At 34.4% G+C, this 18,848-nt stretch overlaps 2 protein-coding genes across 3 annotated transcripts; both read right to left on the reverse strand.

Annotated features, from left to right (window-relative positions):
- Window positions 1-1,345: 1,345 nt before the first annotated feature.
- Window positions 1,346-3,330, reverse strand: LOC110663972 (LOB domain-containing protein 27-like). The gene is made up of 2 exons (XM_021823478.2): window positions 1,989-3,330; window positions 1,346-1,761 (listed from the first exon to the last, which is right to left on the reverse strand). The coding sequence occupies exons 1-2, from the start codon at window positions 2,738-2,740 to the stop codon at window positions 1,659-1,661; spliced, it is 855 nt and encodes a 284-aa protein (XP_021679170.1). The 5' UTR covers window positions 2,741-3,330; the 3' UTR covers window positions 1,346-1,658.
- A 1,139-nt stretch (window positions 3,331-4,469) lies between these two features.
- LOC110664001 (uncharacterized) lies at window positions 4,470-14,915 on the reverse strand. Of its 2 annotated transcripts, XM_021823517.2 has the most exons (17): window positions 14,721-14,915; window positions 11,987-14,636; window positions 11,771-11,899; window positions 11,482-11,673; window positions 11,306-11,358; window positions 10,863-11,166; window positions 10,514-10,652; window positions 10,277-10,429; window positions 8,844-8,957; window positions 8,408-8,455; window positions 7,226-7,422; window positions 6,892-7,107; window positions 6,516-6,791; window positions 6,261-6,408; window positions 6,034-6,167; window positions 5,381-5,467; window positions 4,470-5,302 (listed from the first exon to the last, which is right to left on the reverse strand). In XM_021823517.2, the coding sequence occupies exons 2-17, from the start codon at window positions 14,609-14,611 to the stop codon at window positions 5,216-5,218; spliced, it is 4,902 nt and encodes a 1,633-aa protein (XP_021679209.2). In that variant the 5' UTR covers window positions 14,612-14,636; window positions 14,721-14,915; the 3' UTR covers window positions 4,470-5,215. The 2 variants fall into 2 exon arrangements, with proteins under 2 accessions (XP_021679209.2, XP_021679210.2); XM_021823518.2 differs by lacking the exon at window positions 8,408-8,455 and having other exon boundaries at window positions 11,987-14,915.
- Window positions 14,916-18,848: the final 3,933 nt, after the last annotated feature.

The raw sequence follows: 18,848 nt of genomic DNA on the forward strand, positions 1-18,848 counted from the left end.
TCTTTCTTATCTTTTTTTTTTTTTTTTTCAGAGATCTTCCCTTTGGTTAGATACAAAACGTCTATTTATATTTTTTATTTTGAATTATTTTCTAGTTAATGATTTAAAATTACAAGCCTCCACCTATAAACCCAAGTTAAAAATTATGGAATTAGGGATTTGAGAAATTTAAAGAAATTTTTTAATTTGAAAATTGATTATTGTCGATTTGAGGGAAATTTTTTTATAAAATAAAATTAAAATTAAAAATTTTTTTTAATAATCAAGCCATAAAGCTCGATATGATAAGAAGATGACAGACTGTATATTTTAATTCCAAAATCCAAAATATTATCCATGACAGTAGTCTCAATATTGACTGCAATGGCAAAGTTTTGATACTTGCCATTTGAATTTTTAAAAAAGAAATTATAAAGTTTGTTCTGTGAAACTTCATAACAGCAAAGAAGATCTCTTTGACTCTGTCGTTCAATTCTACAAAAATAGAGAAAAAGAGAACATAAGCATCAAATGGTAATAAAGACCCTGTTTGGCAATGTAAAAATAGAGAAAATTAATTTTTTTTTTAAATATACTAATTGAAGAATATTAAAAAATAATTTTAAAATAAATTTGATAAATTTTAATCATATGAACACTAAAATAATAAAATAACTAATTTCAAACCGATTTTTTTATCAGCATCTAAAATAGTACTTTTATTCAGAAAAAATAATTTTAACCCTTCAACCTCAATATCAAATAGTACAAAATAGTCTATGCAAATTTCATGAATAGCCTGACGACTTGTCATTGAAGTGGAATTATATTATTTTCCTTTCACTCATTTGACATGAGTTTTATTGTACGAGTAAAATGCGATTTAACTAATAAGTAAGTCCTGCTGTAAATCTTGTGTCTTAGATTTAAATAAGAAAAACTATGTGGTTAGAAGACAATTAGCTTTCCAAATGGAAGTTGTCATTTGACTTGAAAAAAGAACACTTTGTTGTTATTCTCAAACATGTTATCTCTCTAGAGTAATTTGTCACTCATTTTTTGCATAAAAATCATTTATTATGGACTCAACACATAAATATAATAAAATTTATATATTTAATAAATAAGTCTCAACATAAATTTTATATCTTAAATTTATAGTGAATCGGTATTAGACGAGAAAAGTCCTGATGTTTGAAATACAATTAGCTTCCTGGGGGAAGTTGTCATTTGACTTTCGACATTGCATGCTTCTGCTTACACGGCATGTCATTTTCAAAGAAAAAAAAACCTTGTATCCGCTGTCACGGCATGTCCTCAAACAAGTTGCCTTTCTGGGGTAATGTATCGCTCAAATTTTATACCCGCTTAGTAATTTTGAGATATGACTGTGTTTTCTCCCTTTACATATGCACTCTATACTTTGATTATGATCGGTATTTGATGACATACGGTCATTCAAAAATGATTACAGTTATTGAAAACAACAAGACATTATAAAGTGAACAATTGATTCTAAAATCTATTGTAGAAACTCAAAGTTCCACAAAAAAAAAAAAAAAGAAAAGGGAAAATAGAAGTTCAAAATTATAGAATGTACTCTATCGTGTGATTAAGGGGAAGGGAAAAAAAAAAGGGAAAAACAATTGAAAACTCGATACTTTTCTCCAGCTTACTAATCAATTGACACTGGTAAGACTGAAGCATGCAGCAGCACTCTTCAATTCATTCTCAGCAACATGCTCAATGGATTGTGTTGTGTCCTTAAATGATTCTTCAGAGCTGAAATATAAATTTACACCGTCAACTTTGAAACCAATGAGAAATAGAAATTACAGCATTATTTAATCATAATTTATGTCTTTTACGTCCATGCTAAACCATATCTAAAGGATAAACAGAAGTGTAACTAAATATTAAAGAAAGAAAGGCCAAATGAGAGTCTACATCTTCTGTTTTTAAAGAAAAAAGAAATTGAAGAATGATTAAAGAGAAGCAGAAGATCGTACCTTGACTCATAGGCCTCTTTAGAATCAATGTAGGATTGCCTATCATCAATAGTATCGAAAAATGGATGGATTTCATCATAATCAACTTCTTGTTGGATTGCTAATGGCTGTGAGGCAACCAACTGAGATTGAATCGCCATAGGATTGGTATTATTGTTATTGGTAGTTGCATACGGATGCTGAACCCACATGGAATTGCCTAATTGATCCTTAGAATCTAAGTAACCAGAACTATAACCAGGATTGCTGCTATTGGAGTAGGAGTGCTGCTGCGAAACAGGCAAAGCATTGTAAGGCTGAGAGGTAGTGTGACCAAAAAGCGAAAGGGCATTACTGGGAGGAGCCATCCCTAATTGTAATTGTGAAGGGACATCATCAGTTAAAGAAGAAATCTGATGCTGTTGATGTTGCCTGTACATCTCGAGCTGTGCATGAACAGCATGGAGCTCTTCTTCAGCCTGCCTAATCTGGTAATGGAGCTGACAAATTATGCCCCAACAACCATGAACAGGGAACCTATCACGAACATTGGCTTGATAGATAACAGAACGCATTGCCTCTTCCCGTTGAGAGGCATCAATATTATCGAGTAACTTAGTTATCTTTTTAACACCAAATAATTTATGGGCATTCTGAAAGAGCTGAGGTTGGTCAGGAGGGAAGTAAGGTTTTAAAGGACACTCAGAGGAGCACTTTCTCCTCTGGTATTTGCACGCAGCACAGGCCTGGCTGGTGCCACCCTTAAGGGTCATATTTCAAGCATCAAAATATTGGAAAAACAATATGAGTTTCAAATCTACAAGACAAACCAAGAAGAAGAAAAAGATAATGGCTTTGCTGGTGATGATATAGCTAGGGAAAGAGATATGGAAAAAAAATGGCAGAGAGAGAAAGAGAGGGATGCTGAACAAGTCTGATACGTGCGGATTTGCTGGATGTGAAGAGACTGATTAAAAGGGAAGATTAAATATTGGAGAGAGAGAGCGAATTTGGTGGGGGACTGATGCTGTTTCTTTAATTCTTTCAAGGATTATATTATGACCGTTAGGGACAAATGTCGATAGTCTAAGCAGATTCCTATTTTCTGGGGCTATCTATGGTAAATCACATCTGCTTTACACTTAACCTTCTCTTTGTTACTTAAAACGTGGCTTCAACAGGCTTCGGAGGCAGATGTGAACATCTGCCTATGTCTATTATTCTATGAAGCGAAAGTTGTTAACTCATCGATATCTTAATATTCTTAAATCTTAACTTTGTTACTTAAAATGTGGCTTCACAAGTTTCAGAGCCAGATGTGACCATTTGCCTATGTCTCATTCAATACATAATTATGAAGTGAAAGTTGTTAACTCATGGATATTCTTAACTAGAAAACACCCAGAAAGCACAATGTTGTTTATCAATTTCCTACCAAGAAACGATTTATTAATGATTATAAGGAACCCAAAAACCAGAACATTGATTTAAGCCATAAACATCTTGCTTCAAAAATTGATGTACCCCTTAATTAGAAACGACAAAATTAAATTGTAGTAAAACGATAAATTAATCTAATCAACATCAAAGTATTCGAAATTAAACTTGTATTTTCTTGGGTAGTCACCTCATAGACCTCATAAAAAATATTTCCTAAATATTATCTCTTAAAGTACTATCTTTTTATTTTCATTTTATTTTTAAATTAGAAAATTGTCGTTTTAATTTATATATATATTTTTTAATTTTAATATATAAAAATAATATAATATTTTATATTTTTATTAATTATTTTAAATTTTACTTTTATCTCTTAAATATTTTAATAAAGATTTAAATAATCAAAATTTATCTCTATATAATACAAATATAAATATAAATATATGTAATTAATATATATTAATATATTATAAGTTACTTATAATAATTATTATTTATTATAATATTGATAGAAAAATTATTAAATAATTTATAATATACCTATAATAGAAAATATTATACGATAATATTAGAAAAGAGAATAGAAAAGAGAATGCTACGTACATTCGATGAGAAAAGATAATTGTTATGTGTGACTTTATTTGGTTGTCAATAGCTTCAAGGCAATTAAGAGGTTTGCTTTTCCTTTTTTTTGGGGGGGATATTAAACACATCCTTTGACAACTTATTAAGAATCCAACATTTTAGATTGAAACATCTATTTAAATTCAGTATTAACATTTCAATAGAAATATATTTGATAGCTTTATATCATCTGTTTAGCACTTCAATACAATGTCTAAAGGACTTCACAGTTGGTGTGTATATTATGTTAATAATAAATGTAGAAAGACAATGTTGTAGTCTACAGCAGAAATATACTTCCATGAAAAATGTATCGATTATATGAGATATTATGGTGAGAACATTTCTTACAAAAATATAGAAGATTTATTCTACGTCAGAAATGCTGCATGTATGAAAGCCAAAAAAAAACTACCAACAGATGTGCAACCATGTAACTAAAGAAGAAGAATGAGCAATAAATTTACCATTAATACCCCATCCTCATTACATCATGATCATATTCGACAACAAGAAGCTGCATATGAAAAGTTGAAAACCCGAAGGGCCATGATGTAATCTATACAAAAGGGGGAAATTTCTCAAAATTTTGTATCTAAAAGAAAGTTTGAATCCATTTTTAACTAGATTCCCCACTTACAATTGCTATTACTATATGCTCCTGGTAACACCGATCATTATTTGCCACCTTACAAAAAGCATCATAAGTTTCAATGCATTCACAGGCTGGTAACCAAGAAAATTACTGCTCTTCTTCTCAACCACCCACCTTATTTGAAAGATCCACGAAAGAAAAAGAAAATTCCATCGACAAATCTTGATTACCCAGACGATACTTTTTGATTCACAGAGTCCCAAGAATTCTACACACCAGTCTATTGTGTTACTGATTTCTTCTAGCCGAAAGCTTGAAGAAGAAAATTTCCTTGATAGTTATTCTTCCCTGAGAATATCATTTTTCCAAGAAAACCTCCTATCTATGTGACAAAACTTTTGATCTTATATCACAACTCTCATTTTGTATCAAAACTGAAGCCAAGCTGTATATTTCACCATATGAAATGCGTCAGGGTAGAGCTACAATGCAACACTACAAACATCTCACCACAGACAGCAATCAAATGTCAAGCCATGCTGAACTCAGTGCTCTTCTGTGCAGAGAATAATTTGATAAGTTCCACTAACTAGTTTACAGCTTCAAAGAAAAGAACCTGAGGTTGCAAGTGCCCTCTTTCACACATGGAAAGAACATCCACCCAGCTGCCAATTACCTTGAAACAAATGCACGCTTTAACAAAATAGACATGCACACAAAATAAAAGTCATCATTTTACAGTAGATAAATTTACCTTGACAGTTTTGTCATCATACATAATCCATCGTTCATGGTCCTGACTATAGGCAAAGCAATGATAATGTTGCCCATAATAGCAAACCTAAAAGTAAGAGGAGTAATACAAGGAATGCATCATTAAAAAATTCAGGATATAAGCATACACATATAAGAGAGGGCCAGTTTCAGTTTGAATATGAAAACAATTGTATAAAAGTTGCTTCATTATAAGCCTATCATCAATACCAAACCCCCACCCCCCAAAAACCCACCCAAACCGGAAAAAAAAGATGGCAAAATTTAAGTTTCTCAAGAACTTTCTCCACTTCATGCTTCTGCAGCTAACGAATGTTAAATTTTATTCATCATTCTCATGCAGTAATCAAGAAGTATAAAATTGCTCATATGTGCTCCCGTCTTCCCGACTTTTAAGCACCAAATTCTCAAGATTTAAGGCACCTTTAGATTTCATGTATTTGATTTTGATATCTCCTACCCTCTTAGTGTTCAGCAAAGCTATTGCTTTTCAATCAACATTTTCTTTGCTTTGCTTTGCTTTGCTTTGCTCTTCAAATATTTCTTTATCTCAATCCCTCAGAAAACTCATCAAATCTGATAAGCTTTTTATCAATTAAATAATACAATGGATGGTCATTTAATTATACGTACCACTGAAACCAAGCTATGCATGTTTTTCAGATCTAGACCACGGTACAGAGTGCCAATGTCGATCTCAGTATTAATAGCTGCCAATGTTGCTGCTATATCCTCAGCACTTTCACATGTATTTTGCCATCCCAGAACTGCAGCCCAAACACATACATAATTTTGAGTTTCTACAGGAAAGCACCACTACTCAGCCAAGTACAAAAACTTTTTGTTGCTAAAAAAAATACCTGTTGTAAAAACATGTGGTGCAGTTGACAGAATATGATGGATACAGTTAAGCTTCCCACAACCACCAACCTCAGGATCACAAGCCAATTGATGATTCATCTCTACTAGATTTAATAGCTCTTCAAAAGAGTTTTCAGAACGCATGACCTGAATAGTAAGGAAAATTTAACAGTTCAGATTACCAGTGATTGTACAAAACTAAAAGCTCCAGTAATAAGAAATTATAAAAAAACAAGATGACCAGCAACACAAACCTTCATTGTTCGGAGGGCACTAGCATTCATATTATGAAAGAAAGAAGTGTACTTCAGATGTCTGGACTCCAAATCACAGCTATTGCAATTCATTCGTTCAAAAATATCCATTCCAAAAAGAGAATGCACTAAACAAGCATTGTTTGTACAATCCCAAGACCCCATGCCATTGCTTTCCACTGATTCAGAATCAGAACCACTTGAACCAGAAGCAAATGCCTGATGAAGGCAATTAAATATTACTGCCAGTACTTCAGATGCATCATTCATCTGACCCTGTTTATGTGAATTCTTAAGTTATGAGCAAATGACAAAATCACAATGAAGGAGAACTTACAATAGGCAAGGGGTAGGAAACAAAGTTTTTGAAAAATACCTCCTGGAAGAAATTACTATCAGGGTACAAGTTGCTTAGAGCTATTCTCAGAGATGTAGGAGCAACAGCTTCTCTTCGCATATCTGCAGATGCAGTGCTCAGAGAAGTGAAAATATCATATAATGCACAGACAACACATGGTTGCCCCACATGAACATGCTCTGATGTTGATCTCTGCAAGAACTCCTCTCGAAACCGTCTTAAATGCCATAAGGACTGAGCTTATAGAAGAAAAGACGAACAAAAAGAAAGCATATAACATGAATCAGAAAAGCATACATGAAATGAACAATGCAATGATAAAGAAGTTAATGCATTATTGCATGGACCATACCTGTATAATAACATTCAGAAAACAATTGTATTCACCAACATCATTCTGCAGGCCTGTGCCAACCACATCAGTTTTGTTCACATTTTCAATTGCAACTTCAGCCGGTGAAACACCAGCACTGTTAACTTCCAGAGATATATTTTGGGACATCCTTGAAGTTGAAATCAAGGGTGATTTCTGATGCGCTTGAAATGTGTCTGGATCAACAGAAATACAAGGAAAAGTGTTGAAAATATTTTTAATTCAAGAATCAGCAGAAGGAAAGTAGAATGTTTAAGATGTTGATAAATGCATTTAGATGCATAAGATGTATGCAACCTCCAAAAAGGCATTCACCCAAGCTCAAGTTAAAATATAGGTAAGGCTCCATCAAAAACTAGCATAGCAAGATTAGCAATCACAAGAGATTAAGCCATACAATTATAATAAAAAGTACATGTATCATGCAGTGATAAAATGCATCTAACAGGGAGAGAGACTTTTACTTTGGATGCAAATTTGAGTTCAACTTTCATACATGTCCATCTTGTCATACATAATATGGAAATGATAGTTTCCACCTGATACAGTGCCAATATATACAAAAATAAACTTGTCTAACAATTATAATTACAATCATTACAAGCAGTATCCTATAATCTCACTTCAAGTTCATTACTAAACATTAATTATGGAATCTTAAGTATATTTCTTTATTAAGTCATAGATAGGTAAGAGTTTAGCCCCACAATTAACCAATTAGTCGAGTTAGATTTGGCTTGTAAAGGTCCCCAAGACAAAATACAACAACAACTAAGTTTTAGTCCCAAACTACTTGGGGTCGGCTATATGGATCTTTTTTTTCGCCATTCAGCTCTATTGGGTCACTAAGACACAATGAGGTTGGAATATTGCATACTAATTGCAACTAAAATCACTCTCCAAGTATTTCTTGCAACAACATGTGCACGCATATCCAATATTTGAGAAACAAGATTCACTCAGATAAGCCAAACAACAGCATGCTTGTTGCTGCTTAAAGCAAAACAGAACTGACAGCAGGCCTAAGTGGTAATCCCATAATTATGAATCACGTCAAAGTTCTCATCTAAAGCAAAAAATAGTTAAATAAATAACTCAATGAATATTATAAGGAACCAAACAAAACAGACTGAATTAATTGCCCATGTTGCTCAAAATTACCAACAAAACTTGGTTTGGAAAATTGTGGTCCTAAAAGGGCGTCCCATCCTACAAAAACATACGATAACCTCAACATAGCATGAAGCCTCACTAATTCCACAAAGTAATAGCAATATGCAACTTGCCAAATATAATAATACAGAAAACCTATATTAAGTATAGATAGTTCATAATTTCAAATCAGTAGGATTGCAGGAGTTACGTCTTGGTACAGAAATCCCCTCACATGAGGATTCTGTGCCATAAAATTACCCATGCTGTAAAAGCAAAGGTTACGAGCTCCAAACAGAGAGAAAAAAGGAAAGTAACGTTGACAAGGGCATCAAGATAATTTAACTTGTTCCCTCATAGTCCATCTAGATAGTCCCTAGTTTTCACCACATATACTGATAAAGAATGTAATAATAACAAAAAAATGGTGAAAGAATTTTTTTACCAAGGCTTTGGCGTACAGCCTTTTTTAGATCTGCTTGGAACCTTTCCTCATCATCCTCCTCTGCCTGTAATTGTCTCAGCGTCTTAGTTCCATTGTCCCCTATGTAAGGATTAACTGGTACATAGACAAACCACAATATTATCAGTTTCAACTTCATTGTAATTGAGCATAAAATGCTCTATGATATGATGGCAGAATAACATTTGCTGATTCTAGCAACTGTTGTTAAGTGGCAACAAGAATAAGGGCAGTAGAAATGACAAGGGAAAAAAAAGGAAGAAGAAGAAAGGCCAAAAGACCATAATAGTATATTAGACAAATATAATTAAAATGTACAGCTCATATATGAACGTTAAATAAGAAAATTTGTTAATATTACTATTACGGACATGCTCCACTACATTCAGCATTCACAAGAAAGCTTCAGGAACAGAGAAATTATTCATATGCCAATAGTGATTACACTCCAAAATACCAGAAACTTCTCAAACAACCCATTCCAATATATCAATTCATCATTAAGTTTCAAGCAAGCAATGAGAACTCAAAGAAGTAAAGCAATGTTTGGTATGACGTAATCAAAGGTGTAATGTAATCGTGATTGTAATACATATTTGATTACTTTGGCAACACAAGACAACTTGATGTAATAGAATGGTAATTACATAATGTAATTAATTACACTTAAGTAATGTAATCACCATTACATTCAAAAATGGATATACTCATAATTACTTGTTTTGATATTTTTTTTTATTTATTGTCAACACTACCACCAAACCACTACCACCACTACTTAGCCACCGCCACCGCCACCGCCACCGCCAACACTGCCACTAGCAATACCCCCGCTTTGTTACCACCACTAATTAGCCATCATCAGCACCACCATCATTCAGGTAGTGGTAATAGTAAAATATTAATAATTTCAAATTAAATAATATATAACAAAATATTATTACTAATTTAATTATATTTCATCAATATGTGTATATGTATATGTAAACAAATATGATATTGTGATGGTGATTGCATGACATTTTTGTTCTTCCAAACAAAGTAATCTAATGCTTAATACATTCATTACATTACAATTCTGATTCCATTACATAGTTGATTACATTCCATTACATTACGTTATACCAATCGTAACCTAAAAACAAAATTACAACATAATGAGCAAAAAATGAGTAATTTCCCCAGAGAAATGAAGGAATGAAATAGTACAACATCAGTCAGAGGGAAACTCTATTAGATGTCAATATTAGTGACATGCTTCGTGGTATTACCAGGCCATTTCAAATTCAAACAACTGTGTTTAATTAAATCACTTCAGAAACAACTAACTCCAACTCATATGAATTTTTCTATCCATCATGAAGTCTGTACAACAAAGTTGAAAACAAAAATAATCACAGAACAAAAACACATACCACTTCCAACTTCAACATTGTTATTTTCTGATGAAACTGGTTGATATTTTCCATCAAAAGATCTAGTGATACTCTTCTGCCGCCTACCTTTCCTTCCTGGCCGCCGGTCAGAAGGCAAAAGACTGTCATCTACAGTTCCTCCACTAGATGGCCCTGTAAAATAGAGATAATGAAAATGCTTCCAAGAATTGCACCCAAGCATATCCTGATTCAGAAACTTTATTCTATGATGCTAACCTTGGTTTACTTCTGTGTTATGAGTACCATTAATCATTTGGGTACCGGATATCAAAGATTTGACTGGTATTGCAGCACCATTAACCATAGGCATGACTTCCATATCATTGGGAAACCCATTCTTCAATGTCAAATGTTCCTGAAAGTGAAAGATTGTAAGGTTCCCCTTAGTATTCAAATGGCGTTCTCTACAGATAGCATAAAAGTAGTCTAGGCATAATCTCTGTCATTCAATTGAAGAATACCAATTTCCAAGGAAATGGAACTAGGAAACCAATAGCACCAATTTCTATTTCATCATAATATCATATCATATTGAACAGGAGAGCCTCAAAAACCAAATGCTTACTAATGGCTCATGTACATCATCAGCATCAAATTCCAAATTATTATCATGCAGTCCACCAGCCACCTTTTCTGGCAATGTTTGATTGGATTTCTTATATTGTTGCTCAGCAAGGTGCTTCATTTTAGCCTCATTCTCAATTCGTCTTTGATACTCGAGAGTTTCTTCTAGTTTTCTTTCCTCTTCTTCAAGTTCAATTTTAAGTCTGAACTCCTCCTCCTCCTCCTGTTGTTTCAAGTCTTCACCATTCATCGAAAGAAAAATCTCAGAATCTGGGTGATCACCACCAGATGCAACTGGAAAGGAACTGCAGCAGGAAACAAATAAAACACAACAGGCTGTACTCACTATTTGCATTCATAATATGTAGGTGCAAAACAAAATGGCGTCACTCAATGCAGAAAACAAACATAAATATGCAAAGTGAGATCAACAGGGAGACATACCTTTGCTCAGCAGTCTCTTTGTGAAGCAAGTGCTGCTCATTGCCAAAGGTAGCCTGAAATGTACAAAGACATCAGAGTGGCATTACCAATTATGAATAATATTATCAATCCTACAGTGTGTGTGGGTATGTATAAAACATACAATAACACACAAAACCAAAACATGAATTTGAAACCTTTGAATCTTTGGTTTTTTTGTATTCTCTGTTTTTTTTCTTATCCTTTGACTTGTCCGGTATATTTCTCAAATTATCACTTCCTCCTCGAGCACTCTTCTTAGAATCAAGTGCCAGTTCTGCTAAAAATGCTTCTCTTGCAGCGTCAGACTTCTCTGTCGCATCCTTCTCAGCTAAATCCTCCAAGTATGCCTGCAAAAGAGAGGTTGTTAAAACAAATAAATAAAGGAACTTGTTTTCAGAAAGCTTGGAGGACACCGCAAAAGGTTATGACTAGTCTGATACAAACCCCCATGTATGACTTCACTAAAGGTAAGAATATCAACCGATAATCATGGGCAGAAACAGGCTGAAGTTTGAGCTCCAACTGATGCATCCCAGTTACATTCCGCATGATTCGAGCATCAATTTTGCTTAGCTGTGTGACCAAACAACCAAGTTAAAGCAGCAAGAATCATTAACAATATTTATCATATACAAGAGCTTCAAGACCAAACACACTAACCTCCACTGATAACTGTTGTTTCTGTCTCTGAATCACAACTTGTATGCAAGTGTCCATTTGATGTGCATCGTCCTTGGTTTTAAAAACATTTTCTTCACCAGATTCCAAGTCGCATAACTGAGAATTCATACCATTGTAATTGTCCTCATATCCAAATTGATTCCCATTCTGATCTTCTGCTTCTTTTAATACATTTGCTATGACATCTAACTCAAACCTACTGCTAACGAACAGAGCATCATTTTCATTCTCAACAAGATCATCCCTCCGCTTTCTAAGTGCATATTGATAGCAGCTACGACCATGTGTGTCGGTCTCCCTTTTTTTAGTTTCTTTGAGACAGAGATCCTCCACAGCCTGTAATGCTTCCTTATAGCTTAAATGCTCACATTTTCTCTCACAAAGGCTCCGCAGGTGGTAAAACTCCTTCTCAAGCATTTGGAGAATTTCAATTCCTTGGTTCACTTTCTCTTCTTTCATACGAACCCATGATTGCAATTGCTCCCCACTCAAGGGTCCTGCAAATATCCACGAAAGCAAAGCAGCAGCATCAGGTTGAACCCCATTTCCATAGCCAACATTAGTAGAAGTTACTGTGGCCATATCATCACGAAGAAAATTGCCAGGAGTACATTCAGATGGCAATAGACATTCATCCAGGTAAAGACATGATGCATCACCATTAAGAACAATTTTCTCTTTTATCTCAGGACCTTGAGCAGCACTTACATCATCTACAGTACTACTTTTCTCAGAATATCTTCCCAAACCACAGGAATGAGATAGTTCCTGCAAGAATTTGAGGATCTTTCTAAGCTGTGATGCTCCCAAAAAGCAAATGCACAAGGGTGTCTGGTTTTTGACATGGTTTAGAAGCAGAGAACCAGAAGCAAGAGTCTGTAGCTCATCCATAGTAAGCTGTATCACTTTGTTCACATGGCTTACAGCTAGATACTTGTGTTTAATAAGTGCCTCAAATACAGCATGAATTTTTTCCAGGAGCTTTCCTCTCTCAGAATCCTCTGATAATGGCCAGCTATCAATAGTGTATGCCATTGAACCCTGTTTTCCATCACATTCTTTGCAATCAATACTGGAACCTTTATCTGCATCATTGCTCCCTGTAGGAAAATCGTTATAGCTGTCCCTCAAATTTTCCTTCTTTGGGGAAGAATTCGAAGCATCTTTGAAGCAATCATCACACTCCTCATTATGACCCCCTGAGCAAAAATCCTCAACAAGGTCTGCATCCTCGCCTTTCCCTTGACTTCCAAGCATCTTCACTGCAGATGAAAGATCCAGTGGCTTCCAAGAACAATTAAGAACCATCTCGACCCATTCATTATCAACACCCCGAGGCAAAACTGCCTGCATTTTAGGTATAAGACTCCCCATATGCTCTTGCACAATATGATGCATCTGACTCTCAGGATCTAAAAACTTCTCAAAGCATCTACAACACATCCAAAACCCCCATGCCTTATTCTCCTTCGCAAATGCCAATGCCTCATTTAAAACTTCACTAGCCAAACCATCCTTGGAAGACCCAAAATAACTCTTCAAATCAGTGACCCGAATTTTTAACAAATCCCTCTTCATTTCCATGCTCATTGAGTTCCAATATGACCGCACCCAATCCCTCCTCTGCTTGTTAGTACCGTTCTTCCTCACATTAATCCCATACTTCCTCCTATCCCCTCTCTTATCACTCCCTGATGGCGTTTCCACTCCCTTGTCACTGCACTCACCCTCATTATGTCCCGAACTACTCTCTGATTTCTGCTGTAATAGTCTGGCAGCAGCGACCCTAACTTCAATCTCTTTCCGTCTCTCTTCAGGTGTCTTTGTCGCTTTTTTAATCTCATTGGGCCTCCTAGTTTGCACTAACTTAACCTCCATAGGATCCTCAGTTGCTCTCCGTATGGGTATCAGTCTAATTTCTTCTCCGGTACCTAAGTTCTTCATCCAAGTAGAAATTGAAGCAATGCTCGATTTCTGTTTCAAGCTCCTCAGCTCATTCTGCACGTGAGCAATCCTTGCTTCTGCAGTCGTTATCCTCTGCTGGCTCTCGTCTTGCAAGCTCTCCTTGGCGGGATCAATTGGGTTCGAGATATCCAACGCGCGGTCACACTCTTTCATAACATCCTCGTACTCTTTCCCATCATTTGCAGCCTCGTAAAGCAGATTAGCATAGAAATGCGCAAATTCTATCGAGTTAGGAGACAATTCCGCGGCTCTACGGGCGGAGTCGATTGCGTTCTTCAAATGCCGCTGTTTAGCGTTGGGGTCATCGATTATCGTGGCAACCTTTACACAGACCGTCCCTTGCACGCGGTGGATTAAGGCAGCGTGCGGCGAGTTATCGCCGTGCCGGATACACGACTCCTTCATGAGGCGGAGGGCTTTTGTGTGATTGCCTCGGCGAAGAGCCGTCAAGGCCCGCTCACATTCAATTTTGATTGCCGAGTAAGACGAGACATCTGGTTCAAGAAAGATAGACGGTTCGATCTTGACAAGGGAAAGATTAATCGGATTCTCGGCTTCATCGGCGGCAGCAACTGCCCCCGGCGTCAACGGCGGAGATTGTTTGGAACGAGGAGTGGGGTTACGCTTCTTATGCCCCATCAATTATAGGGTTTGTTACAACAATCTGATCAACATGCATATAACCATCTCTGTGCATAAGGAAAATGTGAATTGGTTATAAAGAAATAGCAAAAGAGAAAAAACTTACTTGAGAGGAAAAAAAGAAAAAAAAATGTAGGTGTAAAGTGAGGATTTGAAAAGAATTGCCGGCGCTGGTGACAGTGAACGAAGGAGATGCAGCGGGCAGTGAAATCTATGAGGAGAGCAGACGATTAGTGACAGACAGGCACCTACACATGGAATGGAAGAAGAAGAAGAAGAAGAAGCGCAGAGGGTGAGGTTTGATGAGGGAAATGATAAATTAAGGAGTTTTTATTTATATTATCGGCTGTGATTACTGTGACCCATCTCAAGGCTAATTTATATCATTATATTTATTCATTTATTATAAATTATTTATCTACCAATTACTTTCTCAAATCATATTTATATAATATTTTCAAAAAGGAAAAATCATATTTCTATAGATTTTCATAACTAAAATTATAAATAATAGGTAGGTATAGATAACAAATATTGAAGATATTACAATTTTTAAATATTAAAAAAATATTATTTATATTTAATGATATTTAAAATTAAATCCTCGTCGACCGTTCAAGTGGGAGAGAATATAAAGGGGTTAGAAAGTTTAAGTAGTAATATGTAAATTTCAGAGATTAAATGGAATATTTTGTAATTATTTTCTATTTATGTAATTTTGAAGTGTGATGGCTCAAGCATATTGATGTCTCCTCCTGTCACACCTCATTGTGTTCCTAACGCTTTTTAAGGGGGAGTGACTAGTTGACTATCATGAAGCAACCGGTATAGCTAGCCACTGGCATGGTGAGTATTTGTCCCGCTACTCCTTATAGATTCCCCCTGCCTACAAGTGATGTATGGACAACCAACTTAATTGTATCGATTATGACTAATGAATGAAAGAAGTAGCATGTTCTTAATATACTGGTGCCTTGTTCTTTATTATGCTTGAGATGTTTGCTGAAATGTGATGCTTGTGATATTTTTCCCAATTGGCTTGCCAAGCCATGCTAATATATTCATCATATTGAACAGATTCTCTTGGCTGACTTGTCTTGAAAGAGTTCAAGCCAAGTGCCGCACGGTTCCAAGTGAGGGCTAAAACCTGGACCCGTGACAGTTGTTATCTCATTTTTACTAATGAATTAGACATATATTGATTTTTATTATTATATAAGATAATTATTGAAAATATGATCATCAAGATTAATTTATGAAAACTTTATGGCACATCAAATATATTTACCTATATTCTAATAATTTGAGAGAAAAGTATATATAGAGAGAGCAAAGGATAAGATTAATTTTATCCATCCTACTTAAGCAACTCCTATAAATTTTAAACATATTTCTAAATTTTCTTTAGTTAATATTCTATTTTCTATAAATTTTTTTCTTTATTTTTTTAATTTTAATTGAACCAATTGAAATTTTTTTAAATTTAAAATTAATATTTATTTATCATTAATTATACTTTTGTAAATATAAATCATTGAGAAAAGTTTATTGTGTTTCACTTCTACTAGACAATTCTTATAAATTTTAAATATATATTTATAAAATCTCTTTATTCTAATTTTTTATTTTTTAGAAATGCTATACGCTACATTTTTCATGTTAAAAATAAACAACATACTTTTTTTACTAAAACATAAGCAAAATTAAAAATAATAAGTAACGTAAAATAATTAAGTAATTTATTTAAAATAAGAACTGCATTAATTTTAAAATCTTAATTTCTTAAAACTTTTCTATATTAAAGCTCAACAGTTATGTTCAAACAAGTACGGATATAAAATTTTATATTAATGGGCAATATATATATATTCAAAATATTTATAATTTTTTTATATTCCAAGATAAAAACAAAAGTAATGTTGTTTTCAATATTTTTATATTTCAAATTTATTATTAAAATTTTTTTGATTAATTTACTTTCATTGAAGCAAGACAAATTTTAACTTAAATATTTTCTCAAATTTAATCTCACTTTTACCTATCAAATTAAAGTAATATTTCTTAATTAGTATTATTAAAAATATTACTTTTTTTTTTGTAATACCCGATTTTTTTTTTAAATTCTATTTTTCTTCAATTCAAAAAAAAAATAAATAAATAAATAAAATAAAATAAATTATCTAATTGATTTAATTTAAGTGTTTCAATATTTTTGTAATTATTAGAATTATTATTAAACTTTAGTTTGAAGGTATTAAATGTTTTGGACCTACTTGAATACATCTAAAAAATTTAGAGACCAATAGGATAATTAAAAGTAAAAAAAAAAACCAGAAAAATCTTGTAGCTTCTAACCCCCCCCCCCCCCCCCCCCCCACATCACTCTCTTCCCCTCCCTCATCTTCATTTTCTCCCGCGACCCAACAAGCCCCACTGCCGACGAGGCTTTCGGCAACTCCTCCTTAAGTAGACGATGGCAGTGCACAGTAGGACGTCGAGGAACAGCCGCTCACCGCGCGAGGAAACGAAGAGAGAGAGTGAAATCGCACAAAAGGGAGACCCGACTTTCCAACATCATTCCAGCCATTTCTGGTGGCCATTTTTTGCTATTCTAAGTACTATGAACTCCTGAAATGACAAGCTTCCAAATGGGACTTGTGGCAATCCATTTGGTAGTTAGAGAAAAGAGATCTAGCGAGTGAAAGAGGAGAGAGAAAATGGGTGGCAGCGAGCTTTACGACCACTTTTTCGGTGATCTGACCATCGGATCGAAAATTTGAGACTACTGATGGACTTAAAGCGATGAAACCTTCAAGCTGGTGGGACTGACCGACCTCCGGTCGGACACCGTTTGAAAAAGGTGATCATCGAAAGATCCAAATCACTTGGTGAGATTTTCGAGCTTTTTTAATTTTTAAAAATTAAAAATAATTTTGTGATAATTATTCATAATTTTTTGGCTTTATTTAGGTGCGATCGGATCAATGATAGTCCATCAACGTCTAGGACTGAGTATTTGGCCATATTCGGCTGCCTGGAGGCCCGCCTCGGAACATAATCAATATTACAATCGATCCTAGTATTTTCAGATGTTCTGGATGCGTTCCAGTGTCAGATTTGACATAAGTAAACCCGAACTCCAAGTTATTTATTTTTGCCAAATACCGGATTTAAAATAAAATTCATAAAATATTCGTGAATAGTCAAAAAATTGTGATTCCTTTTGCAATAGCCTTATAATATTGTTAAGGACTGCGGTGTGAGTTTATAGAATTTTTAAAGTTTGTTTGGATGGTTTTTAAAAAATGTTAGTTTTAAGCCTTATAATTGAATTGTCTGATTTCGTGAGTTTTGTCTGATTTGGAGGGCCTAGTAGGGGCCATGTGATGTTATTAAGTTGTGGATTGAGACTTGTGATTTTAGAAGTGTGATTTAAACTACTTTACAGGTTGGATAGATCTTAGATACAGAGAAAACTCTATCGAATTTTCGACATAAATTATAATGTCTTTCGCCTCTTTAAGTTCTTGATTTGAGTTAGTACAAATAAATCCATTAATATAATTATTTATGTGAAAAGGGTCAGTCATCGTCCTCCACCCAGCAGCCATAATAGTCTTCGATGTACTATGAATAAATATTGATTTTATTTATAATTTCAATATTATTATACATACAAGGCATGCTCATGCATCTACTTATAATTATATGTATATAGCTATTATAGGCACGCTTTGTGTTGCATTATTATTTGATGAAATTGATGTGGGTGTCGCCTTAGGGTAATTTAGAGCTGTGTGCATATGTCGACATGTGTGAGGTGTGATACTGGATATGGGTAAGATGGGCAAATCAGCTTGAGCTAGTCTCACTTAGGGCCTGATCTTTTTTGTAATAAGTTAGGGTGAGTATGGCTTTGAATTGATTTCGCTAACCCCCGCATTTGGATTATTAAGAGAAAGTCTGACTTGAGTTATCTCGCTGGCAGAGGTTGGAATTAAGAGAGCTATATAGGAGATCAGCTCCCATATATATATTTTAGTGATGTGACACTCGAGTTTGTGAGTACTCCAAATTATTCTTTGTGCAAATATTATCTAAATCTCATTGACTTTAATGATGTATGTTGCATTTCATCATTGGGGAAGCATTAGCCCTAGATGGTTATAGAAATTGTATATAAAATCAATATCTTACTCCATGAGTCGAATGCTCATTTTTGTTTACTCTATTT

The sequence above is a fragment of the Hevea brasiliensis genome, chromosome 17, assembly GCF_030052815.1.
Source record: "Hevea brasiliensis isolate MT/VB/25A 57/8 chromosome 17, ASM3005281v1, whole genome shotgun sequence".
NCBI lineage: Eukaryota > Viridiplantae > Streptophyta > Magnoliopsida > Malpighiales > Euphorbiaceae > Hevea > Hevea brasiliensis.